The sequence below is a fragment of the Chenopodium album genome, chromosome 9, assembly GCF_948465745.1.
Source record: "Chenopodium album chromosome 9, dcCheAlbu1.1, whole genome shotgun sequence".
Taxonomy (NCBI): Eukaryota; Viridiplantae; Streptophyta; class Magnoliopsida; order Caryophyllales; family Amaranthaceae; genus Chenopodium; species Chenopodium album.
Window position 1 is genome coordinate 1,871,149 of NC_137842.1, and position 15,526 is coordinate 1,886,674.

The window sequence follows — 15,526 nt, forward strand, 5'->3', positions numbered from 1 at the left end:
CATGCTACTAATAATCAAACATCATGCATCATTAAATTATAGACTCAACACACGACTCATCTATGAATTTTATTAAGACTTCACTAGTTGGTAGTAGCTAACTCATTTATTTATTCATTGGATTAAGCAATAGACAAGGTTGTCCAACCCATGCTCCATTTGGAACATCAATAAAAGAAAAACCCCATGCCTCCTTTCCGAAACATCAATAAACATCCAACGACCACGGGCGCGACTCTGCACTACGTGAAAAAACGAAATTGGCACCGGTTCAAAACCCCTCAATGCCACCGGTTTTGAACCGATGAAATGTGGGGGGTGCCAATTAGTGCATGAAAAAGCCACCGGTTCAAACCGGTGGCTAAACTTGTTAATGCCCAAAAAAATATGATATCCTCCTTTTGGCACCGGTTAACCGGTGCCAATGTCCAAAAAAAATAAATTTTTTTTTTTTTTTTTGGTCTTTTTTCTCTTAAAAATTAGCAGAAAAATCATACAACACCAAATATAATCGAAATTCATAATCAATAATTAATTACACACCAAATGCTAAAGTATAATTGAAATTCATATATAATCACCAAAATGTTATATATAAACATTTCTGCCAACAATAATAATATCTCCAATAATAATACATTAATACATAATAAAATTGAAATTCATAATCTGTAATTTTACACTTGCCAGAAAAAAAAAAAATAACAAATGGATTAACGAATATTGTTTAGCAGTTGCTGAATAGTATAAGCAATATCGGCCTTCAATTTTGCTCCTCCGACCCCGAATTCGACCAAGATACTCACGAACTGGAAAATAAGCCAGAAACTCAGAATTATAAAAAAAAATTGAAAAAAAAACAAAATCCTCGAAAAAAAATTAAAAAAAAACCCGACAAAACTCAAAATTTTAAAAAAAATTCGAAAAAAACACATGCATGTACGAATTAAACCCAGAAAAACTGATTAATTAAACCCAAAATTAAAACGCATAAAAAATGAAAAAAATCGAATTAAATACAAAACCGATTAAATTCGGATAATTATACCCCGATAAATCGAGAAAAACTCGAATTAAAATCCAATAATCGATTAAGTAAACCCAGAAAAATCGATTTAAATCCAAAATCAAATCCAAAATTAAATCCAACAAAATCGATTAAAATTGAATTAAACCCATAAATTAAACCCTAACCTTAAATAATTATACCCAGAAATTGTTGTTGATGTCGGTGGGCTTCGCGGCGGTGGTCAAACTTTGTGGTGGTGGTGGCGGTTTTGCGGCAGTGATGATGTGGTAGTGGTGGGCTTTGAGGCGGTGGTCGAATTTGTGGTTGTGAAGATCTAAGCCAGAGAGAGAAGATTGAAGAAGGGAGAGGAGATGAAAGGAGATCGAGGAAAAGAAAGAGAGAGGAGATCGAAGAAGGAAGAGGAGATGAGAGGAGAGAGGAGGGAGAGGAGAGAGAGGGAGATCAGATTAGAGGAAATGAAATGGAGGCGGAGAGAGAGAAGCTAAGTTAGGGTTTTATGTACAAAAGTTAGGGTTTTATTATGTTCTAGAAGCAGAGATGAAAGAAGACCGTTTTTTTTTTTAACCTTTTGGCACCGGTTCGGTTTGAACCGGTGCCAATACTCTACTCTTAACACCCCGCCCATTTTCAACCTTTTTTTTACCACCGGTTCTATCTCGGTGTCAATTACCATTTTTCTACTAGTGTCGTGACCGTAGTTAGTATGAGATCTCACCTAACTCCTAGTTTTAAAAAAAAATATTTGAAATAGGAGACTAGTAGATCAGATGGCCTCGAGAAAAGTGCACGGCTAATACCCCGTGTACCCAAACCCCTGATTGACAATACTCCAGTTGTGCACCAATCCAGAGTTTTATTGCTCATCCATCTTGCACTTTACGTGATTTACAAGTTTAGACTTGGTGATGACTCATATGCAAACAATACAATCAATCCAATATCAATTCAATCAAGTAAACCAAGTTTCCAATTCAGTTCTTGATTTATTAGTGACAAGCAATATTTATTATTAATTACTTTATCTACCTTGGTGTATAAACACCTTGAGTGCATAAAGCACCCCAAAACCTTAACCTCATCTTATAAGACTTTAATTCTTCCTTTACTCATTCCATCTCAACAATCATGATGAAAGAGTAATAAAATAATTCATTCCACATATTCATGTACCTTTGCCTCTAAGCTCATCTTGCAAACTAACGTATAAATAATACTTACAAGTTAAATTAATACACAATCCTCATACATGAATCAAAACCAACTGTCACATCAAACATTAATCACAATTACTACCATACAATTTCAACCAATCCACAAGTTCCTAACATGATTCTAAGTTTCCAAGTCCTTAAACATGCCCCTAAAGTCAAGTTTTTCATATCCTTGTACGTACCCTGAATAAACGAATTGGTTGGCCACTTTAGGAACTAGAAGTCACCTTCTACGAAGTCCTCTCCTAAACCAAATAACAAGAACTAAATCAACACCCAAGCAAATAAATTTACAGCAATACCAAACTACTTTAAAACCTCTTAAACCATCAAAATAATGTCTTTAAATTATCCCCAATAGTCAAAGTTAATAATTTAATAGTTCAACTATAAGTTTATATGTTAAAATCATGAAAATATGGTTTATAACATAAAATTCCAGCAACTTTAAAATTAGAAAATAATCCGAAAATTTAGTTTAAGTATATATATAACAACATCATAAACATAATTACTTGAAATAATCGTTATATAGTAAGTTAGTATGTTTAAAACCCAAAAATACATCAATTCAATGTAATTAGAGGCTTCAAAATAATAACTTCAAAATCTGAAAATTTATTCTTGATATTAGACTTTAAAGTTCAAAGCTTTTTAATCATAAAATACCCACAAACATTGTTCTATGAGATTATAAACATAAAAATATGAAATTAATACAATTTAAACCAAAATTAAAACTTTAATAAATATGAAATTTTATGCCATAAATTAGACATAGTATAATTTATAAATTTGTAGTCTTTTACACTTTATAAGCATAATCAAATCATAATAATAACAATTTAAGAACAAAAACATAATAAAGGTTAAAACTTGAATTAAATTAACAAAGTAGGAAGAAGAAGAAGGAAGGAGAAAGGCGAACTAGTCTCTGATGCTGGGCGGGTGGTGTTGCGGCGTGGTCGGTGGCGACCGGCGAGCATCAGGGTGGCCGGCGTGGCTGAGCAGCGGCAGCAGGTACAACAGATTTTTTTTTTCTCTAGTTCGTGAAATAGGAGAAGAAATTAAAGTGAGGGAGAAAGCAATTGAATCTTACGTGAGTGAGAAGGGGAAATTTGAGGGTTTTGTTTTTGGGGTTTTTATGTGGGCTTGGTCTCCAAATTTAAGTAGGAGTAGAATTTGTAGATTGGGCTTAGATGAGAGTTTAAGCTCTTTTTATTTACATTTGGGCTACTAATACCAATGATACAATATGTTGGTGTATAGAAAAAGAATTTAAATTAGATTAGTGCTTATTAATTTAACATAGTTCAAATAAATTTTGCATAAAATAATTTATTTAATGAAAACAAAGTAAAATATTTATTTAAATAATAGAGAAATATATAATAATTTATTCTAAAATTATGGGGGATTACACCCTTGAGGGTGGCCAGGAAGCACCTGCACCAGGTGGCGTCATCCACACATTGCAAATACAACAGATTTTGGTACGAGGTGACATGCTCTTCCGGGTTACCCATACCATCATAGGCACCCACGAGTATGCCCTTCACCATCGCAGGCTGAGGAGAGCTAAGAATCTCTTGAGAAAACTGAGGCGGCTTGTCACCAAGGTTTAACAAGCGCATTTGCCAATCAATGGGTTGAGGTTGTGCGGCCGGTACAGCCAGGTAAGCTACCTGTTCGAACGGCTGGCCATATTACCCGTACTGTTCGAAGACAAGAGGGTTAGGCGGCAGAAAAGCATTAAAATTCTAGGGGGTCTGATATTAAATTGGTTGAACAGGAACTGGAGTTTGAGTATGGTGAGCTTGACTCTTGCTGGTCCTGGCCGAGCTGGTATGTTTGGAGGAGGTGTGGTTTGAGAAATCATCCGGCATAGTTGGTGTAGAGGCTGTGTCCGAATAGGCTATTTGTTCATGCTGCTCTCTTGCATCCATACTTTTTAATTCTTTTGTGATCATTTTTCATGTCTCTTAGCACAAATTATATTTTATTTCTACCCAAAATGTAAGAGAAAGGACCAACTATCATTTTTCCCCCAATATATTTAATCAATGTTTTAAAGGTGTATCATGGAATTGAAAGTATACTTACCATCAATAAATCACAAAAATTAAAATATATATAAAGAGTTGGATTCAATCAATATAGGTTATCGAGAGAGTGGGGGATATCTCTAGTGGTTAGAGCTTCCCTTCCGATTTTAGGAGATCATGAGATCAATTCTCACCTCCGCCCTACTGGCTCTCTAAAAAAAAAAAAAAAAAAAAAAAAAAAAAAGAGGTTATCAAGCCAAAAAAAAAAAGAAAAAAGAAAAGAAAATATGATAATTCAATCCATTCATTCGTTCAAATACAAATTTGGTTTAAAAAACAAACTATCATTATTTTTAACAAAAATTTTCATTAAACATCCATAACATATAAAGTTAAAAAATCATATGCAATCAATGATATCATAGGTACGTGTATCAAATGTTTGATTATAAAGAAACCAAATAACAAAATATTAAGATACTCTATTCATTTGACCTTAAGTAATCAACATATGACACTATATATGAATGAATTTATGAATCATATAATACATATTTAATTAATTTGGCTATATCAACTTGAAGGAGTGGGAGTTTGAAGGTGACAAAGGATTATCTTTGTGACTAAGGTAAAATAAAAAGGTTTTGTTTGTTTTTTTTTTTTTTTTTTTTTTTTTTTTTTTTTTTGGGATCCAGTCCATTTAGCTACTGTTTGTATTAATGTACTAAGAAACAATATGGTTGTTCAACGTGCTTCCGTAACCTGCTCCAAGTGAAAAAAAAAATAAAAAAATGAAGAGTTACTTTCACCGATAGGTTAAGAGGAGAGATAAGATTTACACCAAAATTATAAAAGTGATGTTTGGTTCATGAAGTCTTGTATTTGAATGAAAATGCATATAGCCAATGACGAAAGACGAGTCTATACCCAATTAAATTTGTATACTACCTCCGGTTCTTATTACTTACAATTTTGGGAGGCATTGCGGACTTTAAAGAAGAGATATAACATAAAATCAGTAAAAATAATTTCAGTTTAGCAAAAATAATTTCATTTCAGTAAAAATAATTTAAGTTGAGCAAAAATAATTTCAGTTCAGTAAAAATAATTGCAGTTATGCAAAAATAAGGTGAGGTGAACGGAGCCTTAATATTTAAGTGAGGACCATGAGAGAGAAATGATAAGTAATTTAAGTTGGGTTTAAAAATATAGTATAAAGTTACCAAATATGAAAGTGATGCATTAAAAAAAAATACATAAAAGGAAAGTGATTTTAAATAAATGGAGGGAGCAATAAAAACATATTTTATCATAAAATATGTTGTTATATAATAGGTATTAATATAAAAAAAATTCATAATACGAAGTATAAAACAAGCTAAGTTTCTCATAAAAAGAGTTTCATAATATAACAATTTTTTAAAAATAATTTTATTTATTTATTTACAATACATAAAACTAAGGTCAAACTAATGGATTGACATGTATGTAAAGTTTGACTGTATCAATTATTTAGTGACAGAAAAAGTATTATAATTTATTTATTAAGCTTTATATCTATCGTACATCCATATTTAATTCTCGAACCCGCCACTGACCCATCTGCTGCTCAAAGTTGTTCAACCCAATCCAAACCCGAACCGTCAACACAAATTGATAGTACTAGCCAATAACCATAATACAATAATCATCTTAGTCGATTACTCCTTCCATCCAAGGCCGGTTCAAATAAAATTGAAGTCCCTTTCAATTGAGTCGTTATCATCCGTGGGAATCAAAGTGTGACTTCTCACCTTCTACGACTGACTTTTGCCACCATGAAAACAGCTTCAATTCATCCTTCTCTATATATCTCTCTTCAGTTTCATTGACCAGATGATTTTATTTGGTGTCATTTATAAATAAAAAATTAGAAAGAAAAAGACAGAACAATTGAACAACTTATAAGTTTATTTTATTTTATTTTATTTTTTTTAATTTTTTTATTTAATCAACTTTTAGAAGCCTCATTAAATATTCATTGGTTGCTTAGATTTGAGAATTTCTTTTACAAATCATTACAACAAGTCTATTAATTAGTTGATAACTACACGCATGCATTACTACTTCTACATAAATAAAATGTAAGTTCTTTTTTTTGTCAAATTGATAAAAATACAAATTTGGGGGTAAAATAGAGAAACAGTTTGTTAACGAACTGAGAGAGGGAGGGAAGTTGGTAAATCCACATTACATGGGGCCCACGCAGTTACGCCCTTCTCTAGTATCTCTAGTTACTTATAACGGGATATTGTTAGGTTTGTCTTAGGGTCTGTTCACATTTATCGAACTGAGCTGAACTGAACTGAACTGATTGGAGCTGAACTGAACTAAACTGAGCTGAAATGAATATTTTATGAGAGAGGGAAATTAGGAGCTGAACTAAACTGAACTGAACTGAACTGATTGGAGCTGAACTGATTGGAACTGAACTGAAGTGAAATTAAGTAAATGTAAACAGGCCCTTAATCTATTTTTATATAGCTTAGGTTGGAATTATTTATAGACATTAAATCAAGTGTGTTTCAAATACCTGTATTAAGCAACATAGGATTTAAGTTATAATTTATACACTTCATACTGTAAGACCTTTAAATCGTCCAAATAGCCTATAAAGCGTACAACTCTAAATTACTTCCTATGTTTGAGTTTTTAACATTTTAACTTTTCATGCTCAATCGAGTGCCAATACATAATTTATACGCAGTGCAATTAGTAACTTTTAAATATCAACAAGTGAAAAATATAAAATGTTATTATTTAAAAAATTCAATAAGACGAATATAATAAGATCTCATATAACTATATTTTATTTTTTTTAAATGTATATAAAACATCAAAAATAATGAATCATGTAAATAGTGCAACGAATAGAAGTGTTACAACTAAACATAAACGGAGGAAGTATATGCAAACTACACGTGATTATACTGAATAAGTATTCACATTTCTAGTATTCCCAGATAGATGATCAAGCCTTGTAGGATGGTAACCTTATTGGCATTAGAGACCTACTTGTCCAACGTACTACTTTTGGCCTATTGGATAAGATCCCATACATAGGTTATATCTCTTAAATATAAATACCTCTCTACCATATTATCAAAGATAACATAACATTTATTACAACAAAGATACTTGTTAGAACTTTTGTACCCTAAAGTGATTCTATTAAGTTTAACATTGATGCGAGTTTCCTTGAACTATCACTAAGATAGTAAGCACGTATCATATTTGTGCAAGTGCAAAAATTAGAATAATAGATACTTTACCAACCCAAAACAATTCTCCAATCGTTACTCATATTACCAAATCCCAATAATAATATTGTGAAATTTAAGGATTGGTCGATTGGATCAACGGAATAATATAATTGAGTCAAAGGCTCTACCAACCAAAAACCACATAAAATAATGACTTACGTGCGTGGGACAGTATATGACATCAAATTTATATAATTTTTATGTTATGTTTCACAAAAATTTTCTACTATATAAAGCCTTGATTGTATTACCTTAAATCATCAACTTTCTCAACATTAACCAAATATATTATATCCTAGTTTCAATATAACCTAAGAGAATGGGTTCTATGTATGAAATTCCTATGCCTCCCAAAGCAGTTGGTCCAGCCACAATCTTGGCTATGGGCACTGCCAATCCACCAAATGAATTTATCCAGGCTGACTATCCTGAGTACTACTTTCGTAGTACTAATAGCAAACATTTAACCCGTCTCAAGAGCAAGTATCAGCGCATGTGTATGCCCTTTGCTTCTTATTTTCTATACGCTTTGATATTTTTACATGTTTGTAGATTAGATAGTGTGATTATTATGCCGTTTGAACTTATTTATTTATGATTTTTTCAAAGTAGGTCAAGTAGAAGTAGGGGTCGGATCGATGTAGGGATCAATAAGGGAAAACCTATGTTAATCAATTACAACTTTACAAGTAGTATTAATATTGTTCATGCAACATTGAAAAATAGTACAAAGATATTAGAGGACCAACTCAACCAAAAGCTTAAGCTAATGGTTGAGGCTCACCATACCTGGTGCGAATTAATTCCACTTTGAAAGAGGGGCGGATGAGATTCGAACCCGTGACCTTTGTGTCACACTGACTTTGATACCATGTTAGAGGACCAAATCAACCAAAAGCTTAAGCTAATGGTTGAGGTTAGGGAATATGTTTTTATACTGGAATAGTTTATTATATACTCTATAAAAAGAGTTTTTTAGTTTGGATTTTGTGAAAAAAGGCAATCCTAGGTTTTTCCACGACCATTCATCATACCCTAATTAATAGGCAAAGTGCTTGTTTAGTTCACCTTATTTTAGCTTATCTGAATTAATCTAATCTGATTTTTGATCTGATCTAATCTGGTTATGATCTGATTGTCAGATTTAACTAAACTTTGATCAATCTTAATATACGATAATCTATAAGGAAAAGTTATATCAAGTGGAGTCTTGTTAGATTCATAATAATGCGTATTTTAGTAATATGTAATTTTCATAATTTTTTCATTATGAAATTAAAGATATTTAGCGATAACGAACTGCACATAAAATTATGATCTGATGTGAACTTAATTTTTTTTTAATCTGATCTGATATGATCTAAACTTATTTTTTTCTAAAATAAGTAAAAATAAGTTGAATGAAACAAGGCCTAAGTTTAACGTGGTCGAGCTCTTTATTTTGGTATATATTATAGATCCTATATATATAATCCATCTCTCTTATTGATGAGGTCTTGGCCGGCCTAATTGAAAGTTTATGAATGTTAGGCCATACATGCATACATCTAAATTCCCTCACTCCCCCATTTGTAATTTATATCACCTATGTAAGCCATTTACAGAAATAAAATTTAATCTATCTATCCTTAATTAAATTTAAAAATACAATTATTTACGTCAGACACAACTTTTAATTTTAGCTAGGAAATGAATTATAGGACAGTGTGGTTAATTCAACATACATATCATAATTAAAATAATTTATTAATTAATGGGAAGTACGTAAGACAAAATATAACATGGGATTAAATGAATTTTGTATATTAAAGTGAGTTAAAAACAAAAAAAATGGTACAGATGATCCTTAGCTTTTATGTTTGACACTACACACGCACAAAAAAAACTTGTATTATTTTCGTATGGACGTAAATTATAGGAGAAATGATGTTTACGTTTTGGAATAATACAAAGCACATATTAAGGAAACACCATGCTTAGGTATGCTACTACTTCGAATACTCGTATAATATAGAAAGTCAACCACTTGTAAATTAAAGTTATGAAAACCCTTTGATTTTCTCTAATTTATTTATTTATTTTATTTTTTTTAATGCAAATTTCCTCTAAATTTGTACATGACTAATATATATATCTCGTGTTTATTTTTTTTTACTTTTTCACAGGCGATAAATCAATGATTAGGAAACGTTACTTGCACGTAACCGAAGAGATCTTGAAAGAAAACCCACAAATGTGCGATCGCAAGGCCTCTTCCTTATCAGCCCGTCAAGCAATCCTCGCCAGTGAAGTCCCCAAACTCGGCAAAGAAGCAGCCGATAAGGCCATCGCCGAGTGGGGCCAACCCACGTCTAACATAACTCACCTTATCTTCGGCACCAACACATTCTGCGACACCCCCGCTGCCGACCAATACCTCGCCATGCTCCTCGGCCTTTCGCCTTCCGTCAAGCGCTTTGTTCTCCGCCAGGGTGGCTGCCACTCTGGCGGTACGCTCCTTCGTATAGCCAAGTCCATGGCTGAAAACGAACGCGGAGCTCGTGTCTTGGTCGTATGCGCGGAGTTGAGTACTGTTATATTTTACCATGCTCCCGATGACACTAATCTTTTACCGCACACCTTATTCGCAGATGGTGCTGCGGCTTTAATTATAGGTGCTGATCCTGATGAGCCTCTAGAGAAACCTATTTTTCGGCTCGTGTCAGCCGACCAGACCACAATTCCCGGTACAGACGGGACTATACAGGCCCGTCTGAGGGAAGAGGGTATGGTCGGGGACATTGCTCCTGACGTACCTAAACTTATTTCCAAAAACATCGAAAGTTTGTTGATTGAATCTTTTGAGAGAATTGGGGTCAAAGATTGGAACTCCTTGTTTTGGATCCCTCACCCTGGAGGTCCAGCTATATTAGACCAGATTGAAACTGAAGTCGACCTTGAGCCGGGGAAACTGAGTACTACTAGGCACGTCTTAAGCGAGTATGGGAACATGTGGGGTGCAACAGTGTTGTTCATATTGGAAGAGATGAGGAATAAGTCGTTGAAGGAGGGCAAATCGACAACCGGAGAAGGGTTGGAATGGGGTGTGTTGTTTGGTTTTGGCCCTGGTCTTACCGTTGAAACCATTGTGCTTCAAAGTGCTTCACTTAATTAATTAATCACTTGGGATTAAATTAATGAAAGTTGGTTATTATATATCAAAATATATACTTGAAAGTTGAAATTATAAAGTATAATAGAACTATTTTCTCGTAAAAAAATGGAGGAGGTAGAACTACTATATATACATTATACTGTGGGTGTAAAATATACACCAAAGTAATTTGATTTGTATAATTGTATGTGAATTGTTGTAATAACGGGTATTATTGTGTATACCCCAGTTCATTTTGCTTAATTTTTTTTTTTTTTTTTTGATCAATTAGTTTGTACCATTTTTATTGGTTATGTTTCTAGTTTGTTGGTTGTACGTATTGTATTAAAAAGATGTCATATAAATAAAATTATTTCTTCTGTATTTTATAATTGTTTCACCCTATTTCGCTTTTCCCACAATTTTTAATGCAAACTCTATGTACTACCTCTGTTTCGTATTAGTTGTAACAAATGAATTCTTTATGTCTCACAATAAATATTTCTTTGTTGTAACTAATAAGAAACTTAGAATTCACATGAAAGTATATAATAATCAATTGAACAATTATTGCAATGGGTATATATGTAAGCAACTAATCAAAATTTAGTACTTGAAACCTATAAAAAAAATGGTAATAAAGAATGGGAAATGAGGAAGATTCTATGAATCTATATTCTTGCTCTAATAAATAATTAGAAATTTTGGTCAAGTTTAATTGCTGTGAATCTGTGATGCAAACATTATTATTACTCATAAGAAGCCATTTGTGTTAGCAGTTTAATTGATTTGCATAGGGAAATAAACATTAATTTTTTTTAAGCAAAAATATTTTCACAAGAGATTATTAGTATAAAAAAAATGGTAATAAAAAAAAATTTGAATAGGAAGATCTTAATAACTTGTAAACTCGTTTCAAAAAAAAAAAAATAAAAAAAATAACTTGTAAAGATAAAGTCGAAGGCTACCAGAGTACCAAGTCAAACTCCCATAAATAAATCTCATAAAACAATTTGTAAGCCTACAATATTAATCAAAAAATTGACAAGTCTTACAAATCACCTTCAAACTCAAACTTGAGAATAAAAAACTAGGGATAGGAAATCATACAAATTCAATCACAATCAAAGCCTTAATTCCGGAGATGTCCCAAATGACATTTTCGTAAATAAACTAACAACTTTTTTCAACTTTATTCAATTGTGTAGTCTACAATAATGAAAAAGTTGTTGATTTATTCATAAAAATGCCCCTATGAGAAACAAATTTCGTTTCTCAATATGAGCCCAAATGATGACTATACGAATAATCATTTTTTATTCATGTATCTGACATCTCTTATGAAATTAAGACCTTGAATGTGACAAAGTTTTACACTGACTGCCACTAGCTTACCGTAACCCTCCTATCCAGACTTGGGATTGACAGCGGAAAATCTAGTGGCAGAATTGTTTTACAAATGAAAGAAAAATAACAACAAAAAAAAAAAGTATAGGAAAATAAAGTCTGTGTAAGTACTAATGTAACCCAAAGTTATTGAATTGTGGAATAATTTTAATTAGGATTGGCCGTTGAATCAACGGAATGATATTTAGTTGAGCCAAAGACTACCAACACAAAACTATGGGGTTATTATAGATAGGTACATACCCGATTAGACCTAGCAATCATACCGTGTTTTGCTACGTAATTGTCCAATAATTGACTCATACAAATTAAATATACATGCAAAATCTTTTCTAACACAAAAATAAAAATAAAAAAAACCAAGTAATATAGTTATTATACTGATATTTTAACTTCTAAGCCTACCGTAATATGTACTAAACAATTAAATAAGAAAATGTCAAGTATTACAATTGACCTTGAAAATCAAACTTGAGATTAAAATATTCGAGTCAAGAAATCATCAAACCAAAATCAAACAAAGAAAACTCACAAAACAAGCTGAGTAACTCTAGTAAAAGTCCATGCATACATAAAATTATCATACTTTGAAATATTGTAGGAGTTAATTAATCGATTGGATAAGCAAATAATAATATTTAATTGCTCAAGTCAAATTCTAGCAACGCAGCAAAACTACGCACGAACATAGAATAAATTGAGGTGAATTGCATTAATGCATGCAAGTGACAATATTTGACGTTAAAAATAATTTATATATATTTATCATATACCGTACAATAAATTTATACTCCGTACTATATAAAGACTTGATTGTCTTGCCATAATTTCATCAGACATTAGCTATTTACTTGTTTAGCTTTCACAAATCTTAGCTTCAATATAATCTAAGAATTCCTTTGCTTTTTTTTTAAAAAAAAAAAAAAAGAATTCCTTTGCTTTCATTTATAAATTATCCTAGCTAAGCTAGCTTCAATATAATTAACCTTACCTAAGAAAATGGGTTCTATTTATGAGATTCCAATGCCTCAAAAATCAAAGGGTCCGGCTACAATCCTTGCTATTGGAATTGCCAATCCACCTAATGAATTTAGCCAAGAAGATTATCCCGATTACTATTTTGGTATTACAAATAGCCAACATTTAACCCATCTCAAGGCCAAGTTTAAGCGCATGTGTATGTCTTATAGTTTGCTTTTTTCTTGTATTTAATTTTTTATACTCTTTTTATTTGTTTATTATTGTTTTATAGATAGCACAGATAATTTAATTGAATATAACCAAGCTTAATGAAATTGGAGGAGAATTTACCTTATGACTTTCGAGGTCACAAGTTCAAACCCCATCAACTATGCAGTAAGAGATCTAAGAAATTTCCTTAGGAGTAGAGAGATTAAGGATATAATATCTCCGTTACAAATATCTAATCGTTGCAAATAATATGTACCGGAGGTAGTATAATATTAGGTATTTTAGAAAAATTGAAGAAGTACGTAGATCCAACATGACTATTTATTTTATAATTAATGTATATATTATTATATTAATTAAAGAAGATATATAGTAAAAAATATACTTCCTCCGTTTCTATTTAGTTGACACGTTTGATTTAGGCACATATATTAGAGAAAAGAGAGAGAGTGAAAAAGCAAGTGGGGTAGCTTGTAAATGTAAGGTAAAAAATTTACCTAAAAGGAAACGTGTCAACTAAAAAAAACTTAGCTAACTCCACTACATGGTAAACAAGTCCTTAGCTACAATTATTGGAGTTGCTCTAATAATAATAATAATAAATTAAAATTGTACTTTGTTTAGCGGCTCTTGATTCTTTCCTATTGTTACAAAATCACTAGATTATGATGGACACTTATCACTTACTTACATGCCTATAATTTCTTATTTCAGGCGAAAAATCAATGATTAAGAAACGTCACTTGCACGTAACCGAAGAAACCTTCAAAGAAAACCCTCAAATGTGCGATCGCAATGCACCATCCCTAACAGCCCGTCAAGCTATACTCGCAACCCAAGTACCCGAACTCGGCAAACAAGCGGCGGAGAAGGCCATCAAAGAATGGGGGCAACCCAAGTCCAACATCACCCACGTTATCTTCGCCACCAACTCTTTCGTCGACACACCCGCCGCTGACCAATACCTCGTCATGCTTCTCGGCCTTTCGCCTTCTGTTAAGCGCTTTGTTCTCCGCCAAGTTGGCTGTCACGCAGGAGGTACACTCCTGCGTGTAGCCAAGGCCATGGCAGAAAACGAACACGGAGCTCGTGTGTTGGTTGTTTGTTCCGAGATGAGTTCCACTATCTGTTTCCAAGCTCCTGATGAGACTAATCTTTTACCTCACGCCTTATTTGCTGACGGGGCAGCAGCAATGATCATAGGTGCTGATATTGTTGAGCATCTAGAGCAACCAATTTATCGGATTGTGTCTGCTGAGCAGACTACAATCCCGAACTCTGAGGGATCTATACAGGCTCGCCTAAGGGAAGCAGGGTTAGTTGGTGAAATACGTCCGGATGTACCTATACTAATAGGAAAAAACGTCGAAAGTTTATTGATTGAATCTTTTAAAAGAATTGGAGTCAAAGATTGGAACTCCTTATTTTGGATCCCTCACCCTGGAGGTCCAGCTATATTGGACCAGATTGAAACTGAACTCGAACTTGACCCGACCAAACTGAGTACTACTAGGCACGTCTTGAGTGAGTATGGGAACATGTGGGGTGCGACGGTGATATTCATATTGGATGAGATGAGGAGGAAGTCGTCGAAGGAGGGCAAATCGACAACCGGAGAAGGATTGGAATGGGGTGTGCTGTTTGGTTTTGGTCCTGGCCTTACTGTTGAAACCATTGTTCTTCAAAGTGTACCCCTAATTAATTAATTAGTTAATTAGTTGGGATTAAATTGGAGAAGGTTTTAAAAAAAATACATCAAGTTGTTACTTATCAGACGAACCAATTAGAGACTAATAAAAAGTTTTCAATAACTTGTAATAATAATGGATGTAGCCCATAAAATTATGCCAGTGTGTGTCGGTATTTATTTAATTTTTTGTATAATTAATTTTAATTTGTACAAGTATATTTTGTACTACCAAGCCATCTTTTTAAAATAAACATTTTTCCCATTTGAAATTAATTTTATATTCACAAGTACTAATTAAGTAGCTTTGAAATTCTTTCCAATATACAAGAACTATGTATAGTATGTATAGTAGTCATCAACTGAATTTTATTTGATTTATCTGTCTCAATAATATACTGATAGATTATGTAAATTATATATCTATGCATACATAAATAGGTTATTTACATAATCTATTTAAATTAAATATAACAAACTTATAAGTTGTATATATTATTCTATGGTTTGTATATTATAA

The 15,526-nt window shown here is 32.5% G+C and overlaps 2 protein-coding genes across 2 annotated transcripts; both read left to right on the forward strand.

Moving 5' to 3' along the window:
• The first annotated feature begins 7,867 nt into the window (after positions 1-7,867).
• Positions 7,868-11,060, forward strand: LOC145559351 (chalcone synthase 3-like). The gene is made up of 2 exons (XM_081620775.1): positions 7,868-8,085; positions 9,754-11,060. Exons 1-2 carry the CDS (start codon positions 7,908-7,910, stop codon positions 10,740-10,742), a joined length of 1,167 nt encoding a protein of 388 aa, XP_081476901.1. The 5' UTR covers positions 7,868-7,907; the 3' UTR covers positions 10,743-11,060.
• A 1,619-nt stretch (positions 11,061-12,679) lies between these two features.
• On the forward strand, positions 12,680-15,025 carry LOC145559352 (chalcone synthase 2-like). Its single transcript, XM_081620776.1, has 2 exons — positions 12,680-13,305; positions 14,034-15,025. Exons 1-2 carry the CDS (start codon positions 13,128-13,130, stop codon positions 15,023-15,025), a joined length of 1,170 nt encoding a protein of 389 aa, XP_081476902.1. The 5' UTR covers positions 12,680-13,127.
• Positions 15,026-15,526: the final 501 nt, after the last annotated feature.